The following is a 16,316-nucleotide window of genomic DNA, read 5'->3' as shown; positions in this document are numbered from 1 at the left end:
AAGTCTCTTGTAACTAGTTGTGGTGATCCTTCTTTCACTTACATTTTACAGTCTTCCAGTCTGATGAAAATGGATTTCCAGGAATTGGAACAACCTAGATGGTCATTATTCACAATAATCTAACAAAATATGCTTCACTGAAAGTTAATATTGAAAAAAATACAAGCTCAAATTAAAACTATTCTGGGAGTTTATTTTAAATAGCAATAACAGTAAAGCACTACAACATCTCGTTGAAAAGTGGGATACAAACAACACATGAGTAGGACCATAACTGAATTAGTCTGCACTGCAAAATAAACAAGTAATCATCATAGGATTTGATAGCCATGCATTTAAACATATCCTAATCTCAAAACTAATAAGAAGGCATAACTATAAAAATAGATCTCTCATGTTAAGTCTCATAAAAGCCTCAGAACTGCAAATCTGCTCTAAAGGATTTCCTCACATTTTAATTAACAATCATAAAAATATTGTGATGAGATAATCCCAGTTTATATAGAAGCATTTTCTCCATTTAAAATTATACTCAAGAAAGCTTAGTAAGCTGCATATTCCCTGCTGAAAGGCATACACACACACACAAAAAAAAAAAAAAAAATCCTTTCTCATATATTATATTTTATATATGGAAAAAATATGTGTCTGCAATTTAAAAATGGAGGCTTAAAAAGTCAGCTGAAGAGGTGAACTTGCACCATACTCGGGAAGACTGAACTAGATCAACTCCCTACCTAAACCGTTTCTCTGTGAGCCGTGCTAGCCAGACATCCTCTGCAGGGAGAAGAAAGATACTACGACTCACAGACAGTATCCAGCACCCTAACAGCCTCTATGCCATCACTTATGGCTCACTGTGTCCTCCTTGGCCCCCTCCTGGGTCCCTCTTAAGGACCTGCTAAATATTAGGTCCTTAAGAATATATTTAAATACTTGAATAATTTCGAATGTTCAAACACATACTGGATCATGGCCCAAAACCATTGTGTTAGCTTAATTTCTGGATTTTGTGACTTAGTACAATTGCTATTATAGGTTTACAGTGTCTGTCAACTACCACAGTCTGATGCTCCCCACCTCAGTCATAGATGCAGCGTGAAAAGGCTCAGACTAGAAAAATGGCTGACAAGTTGCAATTTCAGCAGCAGTGGGTCATACAACTATGTTTATTACAGTGTTCATATTAAACAACTAATGTTACATTTCTTCGGAATTGGTAAAAACGCATTGTAAGAATATGGGCTGCTTCGTTCCAGACATGAGAGTTTCGTGACCATCTTGAATGACCATAGCGTAAGATGCACATTACTCTAGAGAACATCTGATGGCTCAACATGACAGAGCCGGACATTTAGGTCACCCGGTGATTATGCTCAGCATACGACACCCTTTCCCTGACACATTACCTCATACACGAAGCCTCTTACAAGGACTAGAAGAAAACATTCAGGGTTTCCCCCCCCAAAAAAAAGACTGTTAACACGAACAGCTTTTCAGGTTATCTATACTGACCCAAGAACGGAGAGGGGAGGTTGTCCAGAAAGGGTGCATTAGTCCAGGCGGTCGCCCTACGAACACAGGCCATGTAAGCCCAGGGTAGGAGAACTGAGCTTTGAGAAATCCCTGTGGGGAAGCAGATGTCCTACCGAGGCAGGAAACAACACTGAATTGTATGGCTGACAAGGGGGGAACATAAAGAGCTGAATATGATGGCGTGGCAGAACACGGCCTTGGCCAAGGAGGACGGCCTGCTAATTACAGCAGGTGAAAGGAAAGGCAGGAGGCAGAGTAACTGCCAAACCCAGGAGAGCGTGTGGCGATACAGACAGGGAAAAGCAGGCACTGCGTATCTTGAAATTGGGTTTTCCCCTGCTCTCTTGGATCTCTTCTACCTGCTGCGGCTCCTCTCCCCCAACATACCCTTAATTAAGGGTTCTCCTTAACCCTGCCACTTTCCAGAAAGCTTTCTGTCCTCCCTCCACAACTTGTTTCACTTGCAAGCAAAAACCCAGCTGCCCTTTCTGTACAGATGACTTAAACCTTCTCCATCCAGATTTCTGCCTCCACAGGCCTCCTGGCCACACAAGAGAAAGAGGTGGCACACGCTGGCTCTGCACAGCTGTGGCCGGGGCCCTGGGCCTCCTTCCTCCTGCCGCCACCCGCCCACTCTCTAACCCCCAAGCTCTCTACCGCAAAATGCCACTTCCCACTACCTCTTCAGTGGCAGTGGATGTGACGAGCCAGTTCCCCCCAGGTTCAGCTGACTGTTCTCTGGAAACTGACGCCCACAAGATGTGCAAGTCTCACACATGCCAGCTACAACTCCTCCTGGCCATCAAAATGGCTGCTACTCCTGTCCAGGCAGCATCCTTCTACAGGCCTTCCCAATGACGTTTCATCCTTCCCGGTCTCTGTTGCAAAGACCCCCTTTCCATGATTTGGCCATATTATTTCCTTTCACAGGCTTTAGGGATATACCTGGTTTAACATGCTGGAAGTAAACTATTTGCCTTTTGTTTGTGTGTGCCTCTCCCTGCAGAGATGCTGATCTGTGTCTTTGGCCCGATCATCAGTTACTGACAGCAAACTCTGCTTTCGGCTAGTTCATGTGTGCTCTAGTCAGAAACATTTGCTTACAGAGCAGTGGGAGGAAACTGAACTTTTAAGTATAAAACCAATCCATCTTCCTTTTCACATTAATACATCCTGTCAAAGATTCAAAGTGCTGCTCTTGCATTTCTAAATCTCTAGCTTTCCTTAATTGTTCTCACCTCTAAAGCCTTCGCCCTCTGAAACCTACATAGAGACATATACTACTCAATGACAGTGAAGTTTAGCAAACAATATGGTAGCAAAAAATATTTTCTATTTCTCAGCCTCAAATGTTCCTAAGTATCTCTTGATGTTCAAGTGCAGTTTATAAATCAAAACCACCTCTATTATGTTATTTTGTTTTCTTTCAACCAAACATCTTACACTTTTTTTCCTTAAACATCAGACACTAAAGGAATAAAAATCAGCAGGTAAGAATTTCAGTATTCCATTTTTGTATCTTTCTCCCTTTCCTATGATCTTGGAAAGGCAAGTTCAGACTCCCCTCCTAATAAAAGGGCAGAAAAGCAGCAGCTTTTTCAGTGTGAATCTGCATTCCAACTCACTTCACAAAATTTTAAACCTCCACTCGCATGTGTCATCAGTAGAAGAGATCACACCTGGTGATATACAAAATACAGCACCTAGAAGGCATAGTTAAAGCCCACACAGGGGCTCAGTCCCAGGGCTAAATCCTGCAGCCACTGATGCTCCTCAGCTGCAGCAGTAGCAGCTGGTGCTGGCTGACATGGCCAGGCTGCCTTGAGAGTTGCTGAACACTCAGCCTAGTCCTTTCCTGCAACAGAGGGAAGAAATACCATCTCAGAGGAATCACTCCTGCTCCAAGTCCTGGCAGGAATTGGACCTCCCTGAGCTTTCTGACCTGGACATGTGCTGTTCAGATTTAGATCACAGGGCAATTCCCAACCTCCGAGCCTTGCAGGGAAAAGTCTGGCTACCCCTGACACAGGGAGAGCTCTTGAACATACAATTCATCTGGTACATCTGCAAATATAATTTGCACAAGGTTAAGCACTGTGGACTCACAAACAGCATGTTGGCAATACCAATTACCAAGGATGTGCACCCATTGCAGGAGTAGCCCATATAAAATTTTCTAGCCTTGCAGTTGCAACTGAAGTATTACCAAGCAGCCAAAGGCCACATAGTGTTCACTATGTTTGAAATGTAGCTCAACCAAATGCCACAATGCCACAAGAAACACAAAACTCAAACAATTTTTTCCACCATTAGACTACCAGAGTTTAGGTTAGACCACTTAAATCCTCTTAAATAAAACGCATGCAGTGGTACTTCCACCCTGGCGACTGTCAGTCCCAATTCACAACAGGTTCCTTCTGCTACAAACATCACTGTTTGAAAAGCCTGGCATACAGTGCCACTTACTCTAGAGACCATTGATCACTTTCCTCTTTCATTAAATGATATTTAAAAAAAAAAACAACACCCACACCCAAAAAACCCACCAAAAACCAACCCTCAACCCATATCCAGTCCTCAGTCTTCCCTGAGCAGAGGGAATCAAAGAAACTTTGTAGGTTTTTTTTTCCTTTAAAGCTGCCATTGAGGAAGATAATGGGAAACTGCAGATGGAAGATTTAGGTCTTAACCTCATGCCTGGAATTAATGCAAGCCTGGATAAAACTTTTGTTTTTCTAGTACCTATCCTTCCCTCCTTTGCTAAAGGTAGAGTAATGATCCACCTTAAAAGAAAGAAAAGAAAAAAAACCAAAACAACAAAAAAACACCAAAAACCCCATCCAGACTTTACAAAAAGTTTTAGCAAGATAATAAAGATTTTCATGGCGATACTCCCCTTAAAGCTTCTACTACCACTTTCAGTTAACAGAGTGCCTCAAGTTTTATGTAGAGTTCACCGCACTCTGTCACAGAACTTGCAGGCTATGAGCTACCAACCTCCTTCTGTGGTTATGAAAAAAGTCTGTACTGTACAGTATGTCCAAAAAAGTAACAAATATTTATCTATTGCACAAAAAGAGCCTCCTCACAAAGAGTCACAGTCCCCGGCATGCTCAGCACTCTGCTCTTTCACATTTACATGAAAAGCTTCTCAGAACAATCATTGCTGTTTACAGATGACCACACCTCGAAGGAAGACTAGCAACCAGTCAAAAAGCAAGAGAAAACAAGCTATTTATGAGGCTTTTGTGAATTAGAATCCACACCTAAGACAAGGCTCCCTACCACACCAAGAGGGCTAGGTTTTTATACATACTTACGCAAAACTTCCAAACGTGAAACTTGTACGTGGCCTTCAGCAGTAACCATATATAAAACTGTAACAATAATGCACTTCAAGAAACAGTTTAAAAGCACTACTTCTTCCCAGAAAAATTAACAAGCTTTTGGGCTGAACCATCAACTTCAGTCTTCAAAACTACTCTCACATCTAATAAAACTGGACCTTGAACTCCAGCTAAAACTGATTCATAGAATCATAGAATCATAGAATCATACAGGTTGGAAAAGACCTCTAAGATCATCGTGTCCAACCGTCAACCCAACACCACCATGCCCACTACACCATGTCCCTAAGGGCCTCATCTACACGTCTTTTAAATACCTCCAGGGATGGTGACTCCACCACTTCCCTGGGCAGCCTGTTCCAAGGCCTGACCACTCTTTCAGTAAAGAAATTTTTCCTAATGTTCAATCTAAACCTCCCTTGGCACAACTTGAGGCCATTTCCTCTTGTCCTATCGCTAGTTACTTGGGAGAAGAGACCAACACCCACCTCGCTACAACCTCCTTTCAGGTAGTTGTAGAGCGCGATGAGGTCTCCCCTCAGCCTCCTCTTCTCCAGGCTAAACAACCCCAGTTCCCTCAGCCGCTCCTCATAAGACTTGTGCTCCAGGCCCTTCACCAGCTTCGTTGCCCTCCTCTGGACGCGCTCCAGCACCTCCATGTCCTTCTTGTAGTGAGGGGCCCAAAACTGAACACAGTATTCGAGGTGCGGCCTCACCAGTGCCGAGTACAGGGGCACGATCACCTCCCTATTCCTGCTGGCCACACTATTTCTGATACAGGCCAGGATGCCGTTGGCCTTCTTGGCCACCTGAGCACACTGCCGGCTCATGTTCAGCCGGCTGTCAACCAGTACCCCCAGGTCCTTTTCCTCTGGGCAGCTTTCCAGCCACTCTTCCCCAAGCCTGTAGCGTTGCCTGGGGTTGTTGTGGCATTCACCTGCTTCTCCTCCCCCGTTGGCGGATATCACCCCTCACAACACCCTGCTTCTTTCTGGATAAAGCTTCTGGCAACTCACACTCACCCATTCAGCATTCATTAAAGAAACACACTGCGTTATTCATTCTTCTGTGCCGCTGATGCAATGGAAAGAGAGCCAAAGATTGCAAGCACACCGAGTATGCTGAAGCCCATCCTTCCTTATCACTGCTGTACTCGCAGATGGACTTAATGATTAAAAAGTGACCCCCCCAGAGCACTTTGAACACCATTCAGAGCAGGAGAAAAAACTGACACCCCTAAAGTAAGCAGATACGTCTCTGCAGCAGTTCAGAGGGTAAGCACGCTCCCAGCAAAAGTAGGGAATTTCTCATGCTTGGGAGGAATACAGACCCTTCCCTTCCCCTCTTATGCACTGGAAAGGAAGCTGCCACCATGGACACTACAGGTGACTACCATTACAGAGGGTTTCTGACCTCTGGCTCTTGAGCTGCATGCTGTTCAAAAGTAACTCCAAAGCTGCCCTCACCAAGCGGTGCTGCCATGGTGGCTGCAGCAGTGCTCCGAGTCCCCGTCTGTGGGATGATGACAGCGAGCAGGCTCTGCAGAGCCTAACGTGCCAGCATGCCCCGACACCCAGCTATGGCCCCACTCCCATGACAAGACCTCTGAAAAAAATACAACTCTCATTCCCCCTGTTGACTCTCAGGCAGACACGATACATCTCTTATGGCCCTCTGATATACCAAGATTTTGATACATAGGCCAGAAAATTTGCTTTCCCTGGTCCTATAGCAGCTTCCTTATGTCTGCAGACACCAAGGGCTTACTGCTCTTTTGAGATACGGAACAAACTTTCTTTCTAACAAAGCAGACATACACTATGTTAAGACACATAGAAGACGCCAAATAGATTCGGTGAATCTAAACTAAGAAATGATTAACCTACTTCTTCTACATCCATGCTTATCACCTTTGCAACATGCCACTTATTTTCCACTATCTCAAAAGCTTTAGACTCCTCCTCCTGCCGTCCCCAGAAGCTGTGCAGAAGTTTTGGATTTAGCACTGCAGGGTAGTTAAGAAAATGATAAGCAATGACAAGAAGTGACCTGCAGACACAACTGAGTCTGGATGAAATACCAGAACCTGACCCTTACCAAACCTGCAGGTGAACTTTCAGAAGCCCCACTCTGACATCAGAGAGTCACGTAGACAGTTAGGAATTTGCTGCTGTGGGGCACCACCTATTAACTGGGGTTAAACCTTTAGGATAAAGCTTATACTAAGGACTTAAACTTCAAAGCTAAGACAGAACCTGTTGCATCATTCAACAGTAGTGTGATGAGCAAGGTCAAAATAAACTGTGGAACAGTTACCCCTCCAAAAGGCAAAGCCCTGTTACAGAAGCCACATCAAGAGCTAAACTACTAGAGCAAAACATTTTCGGGAATTTTTAAATATTTAACAAAAAGAACGCACTTATATTGGCAACAAAGATGCAAAATGTAAACTTATGCAACGTGAAGTCACTGTCATTTATTTGCTTATATATTGGTGACTGTTTCAAACCATAGAACTGTTTGCACAACAAGCTCTGCATTACTAAGAGTTCTTGTCTGTGCAGAAACACAATAATAAGAAACATAATTCACTCATATAAACTGGAAACTGGTGGGACATTCACAATACTGACTTCCTTATTGCTTCTGTGTGTAGGTAGGGTTCAAGATTAGCAGTAAGTTGTCCAGTATTTTGAGAACTGAGGGGTAATGTTAAACAAACTTGACAAAAATCTCAGTCATGAATTAAAGCTGGAAAAATTATCCCCTTGCTAACCTTTCAAGCTGTCAAGTGTAAGATGCAAATGTTTTCTTGATTTACGTCACCAGTTGTCAGCACACTACTTTGTTGGCAGTGTCAGAAACTTTCAACTTCCCCAAATTGAGAACACAAATCCCATAATGCTGTGTCAATGAGTGAATTTTAAGATAATACTTACCTATCATCGTCTCTACATGCAAGCACTTGTTATACAACCTGATGTGCAGTATCAAGAATGAAGGAATTGATTCAGAATCCTTCTCTCTTCTGAAGTTACACGGCTACACTGAAGTTCCCCAAATCCTGTCTAAATATTCCATCCTTTATCCTTCTTTTTCTGTTCCATATATGGCTTTGTAGGTAAAGGCCATTAAGACATCTCTGCTGTCCAACACAACTAGAATAAGCCAACAAACATGATTTTATCTGGATGAGTCACGGAACTCACTTTGCTAAATGCATGCCGGTTTCTACATTTCATGTAACAAGATTCCATGCCAAAATGCAGTAATACCTAGGCTAATACCCTGGATAATCAACAGCATAATAATTCAGAAACTGCAATTAAAGGACCGCATCTCACAAATAACATTAAAACCTCACACTTGCATTGAACTCTCCATTTTTAAGCCCAGTGCAAACCAGGTATTCTCTGTAAGCTACCCAGTTACAGAGCCTTATGTGAACATTTACTACTTCACCCCACAGATAAACTGCATCAACCCTCTCTTGTCTTTCCAAAATATGAGCCTTAGCAATTCTTCCTGGCCTCACTCAACTCAGCAAGTTCTTGAAAAATAAGTTGTTCCACTTTCTAAAGAAAACCCCAAAAATCTCACATCAAAAAAACCCCCAAAACAACAAAACAACAAAAACGTGAAACATGTCAGTCAGTCGTATAAAATGCCACATTCACCTCTAGCTGTATACAAGCTACATCTATTTTGTTATCCAGTATCTATGATTATTTTCTCTAGTTAAATTGAAAAATTAGGAAACAAATATGCAACTTCTGCAGCAAGTCAAATGATAAATGGCATGTGTGCAGGATTCATCTGATTGAAGAATAATGCTGAGTTCATTACAAGTTTACTTGAAGGCGACTCGATTTAAAGGGTTGGTTTTTTTTTTTTTTTTAGAAGGGGCTGGTCCTTAATGGGGCTTCATAATTAGTATCAAAATAGTCCGATGAGAAATAATATTTTTAAAAGTAAAGGATCCAAGAAAAATACAAAGTCCTAGGTTTGCAGAACAGTTAACAGCTTTCTGTATGTACCTGTTTCTGTATTAAAGACATGGAATGGGTTAAAAGCAAACCAGCACATACTTAAGCTGGCTTTCTTTTACACTAGCCTAGAATCCAGATTCCATTTACAGAACAGCATACATATTCCAGTTTTCCTTTATGATTCTAGAAGAACTTACTGAAAGAATCGCTTCTATTCAATAAAGGTCCTACTTAATACATCTTATTGGAAGCATTCTACCTTCCTCGTGCCACAACAGTCTATCTAGTGCAATCATTCCCTTATCCTGTTTGTACTCTATTTCATGCAACACCATTCTTGGCCCATTTCATCCCTGGAAAGTACCCTCTTTTTATTCTACTTCTTTTTGAGTTTCTACATGAAGCCCCCCCCAGACAAGGAAAGGTCATTTAAAAACCCGATTCTGTAACATATCCATTTAGAACACACAATGCCTTGCTGCAAAACAGAAGTATCTCTGAGTCATCTTTTTTGGGTTTGCCTATTATGTGATTCAGGTTTGTCCTTCCTTCTCCTTCAGGCAACAGGAAGCCTGTGATGAAAAGTAAGATGCTTTCAGAAACAAAGCCTGGCACCACAGAACACTGCGAAGAAACAAAGACTTTTAACATAACTTTCAAGCTGAAGCCAGAGGTCTGGGAAAAGCAGAGATGTGCTGCTTCTAACAGTAAGGTAGCGGAGCTCCCTCTATTGAATTAGCTGCCAATATCTCTTCAAGTTTAAAAGATGCCAACTATGGTCAGAATCAATGTTCTGTTAAAAAAAACAAAACTTTCCAGCCTAGACTGCTGGAATGTACGCTGTATGAGAGAGCTAGCCAAGGGAAAGGGACAGCCACTGCACAGACCTTCTGACACATGCCAAAATGTCACCAACCTGCCAGGCCTTCAGCCCTGGGGACTTCTGCTGTCCATGAGACCCGAGGAGATGTTTAAAATTTGACTGCTGTTTGAGCGCTTTCCCTCAGGAGCAAAATTGCTGTGACCAATACCCATGTTTAACGATGCCAGGAGCTCTACAAGTGGGGCTACCACAGCACAAAACGCAACACATTAATGTGGTTCAAGCATTTGAAGTTTTTCTTCACAATAAGGGGTTAACTACGAAGAGTACAACCTAATTGAAAACAGATTATATGGATATATAGACTGCTGAAACACTCATTAAATCACCAAATGCACTTTTTGCTTGTTATCAAGGGAACAGCTTAGTATTTCCATTGCTATTGAAAGCACTTCAAATGCTTTCTAACCAAATGTTTCAGAACTGTTCTAACCCCGATAACCTCTAAAAATCATACCCTAAAGCTGCAGGCGCTCTCTCTCGCTCTCTCCACTGTTTTATCACTTTCTCCCTTTTTTTTCCTCCCAAAAGAGGCATATTTCTTATCAACAACAAAAATACCAGTTCAGTAGAAGCAGCAGTTGTTTTAATAAGCAAATATTTATTTGGCTTTCTGGAGACCTATATGCATGATAAGAAAAGCAATTTAATCTTAAGCTAGGCAGATATTCCTCAAAAGAGCCACCGCTTTGGAGCAGTAGATTAACATCCGCTGGTGTAGGACCAACTGCGATTCAAGTCACCCTCAATAAAGCCCACTGGGGAAGAAGAAAAACAACAACAAAAAAAACACAGAGAAGAAAAAAATGGAAAAAAGTCGATCCAATCACTGCCAGTAGCAGATTGTCAGCATAGTAGTTGTACTGCAGTCTCCTCTCTAAAAGATGAGATTCATTTTCAAGCACATTAAAGACAGGAATGTATAGCCTCCTTTAATATTCATCCTGTTCTTATTAAAGAAAAGATACAAAGATAAAGAACATATAGGTCAAAGCCTTGTCTTCAGGGAAAATAACACTCAACAATTTCAAATCAAGAGGAGTTGTTAATGTTCAGTTTTTCCTGGAAAAATCACGTTCTGCTCAAGTCAATTCTAATTATCACCCGGCAGCATTTACAGTTCTTGAAGATTCTCTCATTCGAGCATCGGTGCATGCAAGCGTAACGATTTTTCTTGAAAGCGGAGGAACTCGAGAGAAATCAGCACGTTGCAACAGGTCCTCAGTTCTCTTACAAGTGTGGCCTTGCAGTTTACATACATTTTCTAATACAAAAAATGATTGTATTACCAGAGGAAAAAGCTATACACTAGCCAACCCAAAGGAACCTTGAGGAGCACTAAAGTGCAAGCCTGAAGATTATGGTTTTTAGATACGGTAGTATCTCTCAAAAAACAGAACGTAAAGTCCGGCCCTGTATCAGAGTTTGCAGAACTGAACAAGACCATACTAAAAAACCATTCTATTAGTGCTGTGAAAAAAAGAGTTTCCACAATCAGCATGCTACTACTAAAAAAGCCCTCCCATGCGTGAAACAGCAGTGGAACAAGCACTGCAGACCAGACCTTGAGCCAGCTTATCTGTGACCATCATGCTTATGGTCATGTAATGCAGGTCACAAAAAGGGGAAACTGAATATTGATCATCTAGTGTCAGGAGATCCAATTACAAATTATAGCTCCTACAAAGTCAGCAAATTCAGCCCCTCAACTGTTACTAGGCTCAAAGTACATACAGGTAGGCCTGGCTCCCCCTAGCCAGTTTACTTTTCTGCAGTCTGCTTTTGTTTCACTCAACCAGTCCAAAACCACTTTGACAAAAAATACTCTCCAGAAAGTCCCTGTGGTAGGAACCTAAGAAAAGCCCATGGTGGTGTGATGTAGTATGACCAGCAGACACATTAAAGCTATTGCCACTACAGTAATGTTTGTTTTTATATGATGTCTTTCTGCACCATATGTAATCAGATACGACATTATGGAAATCTGCAGCGAGCACTCATAGCTTAAGACTATACACCATACTAGAGAAGTAGAATATTTGTAAGAAAACAGGGAAGACAGGTTTATCCTGATCATGCGGGTGTAATTTGCATTATGTAAAATACTTAATGCTATTTTCTTTATTTTCCCCTTCACATGTCATCTCGCATAAATATTTAGAGATTCTGTTCCCCCAAAAATTTCTGCTGGAAATAAGCCAAAAAATAGCTTAACTTCTACTACAAAGACAGCTGAAACTATTTACCCTGGGATTACACATTAGCATTCTAGGTTACTTTCAGGAAGAAGAATGGGTGGTACTGTAAGGAAGGGTATTACTCTTACACATGTTGGAAAGTGGAAATAAGATATCTTGGAATTAAGTATGACTTACGACAGGGATATTTATTTCATGAACATAACAACATATATTCTCCCCAGTAAAAATCAATGGGCTGAAATTTCAGAGATTTACAGACCCGGATGATTTCTGTTGTTGCCCTCTGCTTTATGAGAAGTGCTAAAAACCCAACAGAAGAATGGAGAGCACAAGAGGAAAAATGATTTATGTTGTGAGACTTTTCTAGCATATTCTCACAAAAAGAAAAAAAAAAAAAAGAATTTTCAAACATATCAAACATTTCCCAAAGCAAATGATTTAACAACTTATAACTCACTTAAGAATGAGACTGGCTTTGCTACCTGTGCATTGGACCACAGATACATAGCATATCAAAACATGTAGACATGATGCAGACATTTCCTGACTTCAGTCTCAGAAAAAACATGTGAACTTCAGTTCCTCAAACAGAAAACCAGTTTCCCTAGATCAATGTCACACCAGATACACTAGGAAAAAAAACGTAGTCAGGAGCGAGAACACAGCAAGTGTCATGTGAATGAGAAGACTACATATTACAGCCTCACTACCCTTACGCAATATAACAATATGTGGCAAGTCTTTAGTAAGTAATATAGTAATAGTAATAATAAAGTAATAAAGTCTTTAGTAATAAAACAGAGTATGAGAGACTCTGAGCTTCTTGGTTATAATTCACCAGAAAGTGGGGGGAGGGAGAAGCTTTACTGTAACGAGGATTAGCGCCTGATTAAAAGTTGACTTCCTTTTCACATACAGTCATTTCCTCTAGAAAAGTATGAGATTTTAATTGGTATTCTCATTTATTCTAACCTAGAGTTAGTCTCCTAGTACCAAATGCAGACTGGGACCCCCTCTTTTTTTTTTTTTTTTTTTTTTTTTTTAAATTGATATCTTCCTAGGCAGTTTATTCTGTGAAGAAAGAAACTCAAAATTTCTCATAGGGACCCCCAATCAGCTTGAATATTGCTGGAGAGATCTACGCCTGAAGCACATCAACTTTTAATATGCTTTTAATAGCTTATCTATTGCTTTCTATATGCAAACCTGAAATGGAACTCCCAAAAGCCAAGCACCACGATAGAGTAATATATCCAAAATTTGTTGTAGATGATAGCAAATTATTTATCATCTAAAATAGCTGAGATAGCAAGGAGAAAGAAATGTGAAGTGCAGAGTAATATCAAGACCTTTTTATAGATATTTTTATAGTTAAGTATCTTTTATATGCTGCAGAATAAACTGAGAACTAGAGGCTTAAATCTCATATTAGGCGTTCCAGGCATTTTCAGTACTGGAGGGAAAGTTTCTAAGGTGAGGTGGAGCTGGTTTCTCCTGCCATGTATTTGCCTGCACTCTGAACAGTTAGCCTCAGCTTCTCCTTGAGAGGGCAAGGAAGAAATGAAGAGCAGAAAAAACTGGTAAACGGTTTTACCTCCAACCTATTTAGATCATAGGTGGTCAAGTACGAACTTTTTATAGACCTCCATCAACACAACCCTTGAGATAAAGTATTTTATGATTTCAGGTTTCCTTCGATGGGAAAATTGTAGACAGTCACACAATCAGCAAGATCACTTCGTATTTACTAGGATAAATCTCTCCACAGGGGCCAAGTCTTGCTTCTTAGAAGCTGATGTGCTTATATCTCTGGATACTCCACATGCCTTTAAGGTTTCATAAAACGAACAATCTTTCCTGAAGACTTTCTCTACATCACAGAAACCAGCATTCTTTGTAAACTGCCGCTGAGTCTGATATTTTTTACATCTTACAGTGGTTACACACTCTATTTGCCAAAGCAAAAGCTAGCAGAACAGCCTGACATATTGCTTATGGTTCCGATACTGCTTTTGGTTCTGTGGAGCTTTTTTACTATTCTAGCTGAAATTAAAGCTTCGGCAGCCTTACTTTATTGGTGTAGCTCGTTTTCTACTTAACTAAAGCTTGCACAAAATAAACATAAATATATCGCTATTGAAAAAGATCTGTTCTTATCTTCCGTTCCGATGAGAACACACTGCCTGTAAATGGTTAACCGGAGAGCACGTCATGACAAGGCAGAGGCCAGGAATGAAAAACCACCAACTCCAACACTTCTGCAAACCCTCCGCCGTTGCACAGGCAGGCACATAAAGGCAAAGCCATTTCTTAAAGCAATGCAAAATGCTACCACAGGCTGACGCTCTTTCTACAAAAATAACGAGACGGTCTCCGCGCTGAATGCGGAACTCCTCACTTCACAGCTCTTCCCTCAGACTTCACTTTCACGCTCAATATTTACAAAATAAAGCCTACAAACACCTCATGGCCAAAATATTCCCAGAACAATTAGGGTACTTAGCACCCCCTGCGCCCTCCCACTTCCCTAACGCCTCAGAGTGCTCTTACGGAGGGGGGGCGGGAAGCGAAGTTACCCACGCGAACCCGATCCGCCGGAGCAGCGTCATCCCACGCAGGGCTGCCACCACTCGCGGGACTCGAGCTGCCCCAGCCGCCTGCCCGCGCAGGGGAGACGACGGCGGGGCTGCTCCCCGCCCGGCTGGCTGCCGGACGGCACCACGCCGACGGCGTTCCCCGGGCACCCACCAGCCCGCGGCCAGCGCCAGTCCCCCGGCAGCAGGACAAACGCGGGCAGCCGTCGGCTCTGCGGGCAGCCGGGCACCGCCACGGGCGGCGCTGAAGACGGGGAGGGGAGAAGCGGCTGAACCGCCGAAGTTGGCGGCGGCTCTCTGTGGAGACGTGCCGCTCAGCCTGGAAGGGAAACGCGCGCCGCGCCGAGCCCCGGCTCTCCCGCCCCGGGGGCAGCGCCCGCCGCCCCTGCCCGTCCGCTGCCCGGCGGCCGGTGACAACGCCCCGGAGGGACCCCACCGCCGCTTCCAAAGGGGAAAGGCGGGACCGCCACCTCTCAGCCCCCCTCACCGCTGGGGCAGCTCATGCCTCTCCCTCAGGAGAGGCGGCATCAGCCCGCCCCGCCGGCCGCCCTCCGCCGCCTTCCCCGGGGGCCGGCGGCGGGGGCAGGAGAGGACCAACCCCCGCCCGCTCCTTGCCGAGGCGAAACGGGATGCGGAGGGCACCAACGGCCGGGAGCGACCCCCGCCTCACCGTCATGCAGAGACCCCGCGGTAGGTGTCGGGGCGCTCCGGTGAAAGGCGGGCGGGCGGGCGGGCGGCCCCGCCGGCGGCAGCGAGCCGCGGGGGGGCACCGCCACCTGCGGCCCCGGCCTCCCCTCCGCCAAGTTACGCGCGGTCGGGACGGCTCGGTGGCGGTCGCCCCTTCCCGCGGGCGGGCGCTCACCTGGCGGCAGGCAGAGGGCTGCGAGCAGGAGGCAGAGCAGCGGCGGCGGCAGCGGGCGGCGGCGGCAGGAGGCGCAGGCGGCGGCGGCGGCGGGGGGCTCCATCATCCCGCCTGCCCGCGGCGGGACCGGGAGGCAGCGGCGGAGCGGAGCGACGCGCCCGCGGGGGCTCTTCCCTCTCGCAGCGGAGCGGGGCGGCGACTTCTCCCCTCCGAGGCCGGGAGGCGGCGGCGGCAGCTATCCCCCAGCGGCGGGAGGAGCGGTAACTTCCCGGGCGCGGGCGGCGGGGCGGCCGCTCTCCCTCTCGGCGGGCAGCGAGGAGCGACTCCGCACCGGAGCAGGTGGCGGCTTCCCTCTGGCAGCCGAGCGGCGCTCCAGGACTGAGAGCTGCGGCGGCAGAGGCGGAGCCGGGCGGCGGCGGCAGTGGCGGCGCTGGCCCGGCCCCCCCATACGCCCGCCCCCGCCGTCCCGCCACACGGCGCGCAGGCAGCGGGGCGGGGGGAAGCCCCGCGGGCAGCCCCAGCCGCCGCCCCGCCAGGCTGCAGCCGCCCCTGCCGCCGGGGATGCAGCCCCGGCCGGGGACCCGCTGAGCGACGGGCGGCGCCGTGAAAGCGAGGGGCCGCGGAGAGGGGGCCTGGGCGGCGGGGCTGGCGGGCGTGCCGGGCAAGGAGACCCCCCCTTCACCCACCCCTCCGTTGCATCTGCTCGGTGCGCGGGCTCCGTTTCTGGTTCTGTGCTCAGGGTGCATGTTGGATGCCGGTATTTCAGATCAAAAGCTAAAAAAAAATTAACAATGCCGTAGAAATGTGATGGGTCCTGTGTTATCCTCTCCCTAGTCAAAATGAAAAAAATGAATCAATAACAATCAGATTATCTGATTTAAGGAATTTAGCAGAGGATTGGGTA

General features: G+C 45.0%; 1 protein-coding gene across 1 annotated transcript in view; it reads right to left on the bottom strand.

Annotated features, from left to right (window-relative positions):
• The window catches only part of ALCAM (activated leukocyte cell adhesion molecule), a 117,620-nt gene extending 101,853 nt beyond the window's left edge, over positions 1 to 15,767 (bottom strand). The window contains exon 1 of the mRNA XM_075168511.1: positions 15,413 to 15,767. Within this exon, the coding sequence (XP_075024612.1) occupies positions 15,413 to 15,518 (106 nt within the window). The 5' untranslated portion in view covers positions 15,519 to 15,767. The remainder of the gene's footprint in view (positions 1 to 15,412) is intronic.
• Positions 15,768 to 16,316: the final 549 nt, after the last annotated feature.

Source organism: Calonectris borealis, chromosome 1 (genome assembly GCF_964195595.1).
Source record: "Calonectris borealis chromosome 1, bCalBor7.hap1.2, whole genome shotgun sequence".
Taxonomy (NCBI): domain Eukaryota; kingdom Metazoa; phylum Chordata; class Aves; order Procellariiformes; family Procellariidae; genus Calonectris; species Calonectris borealis.
Note: the sequence above shows the minus strand (reverse complement) of the source record. Positions and strands in the feature narration are given on the sequence as shown.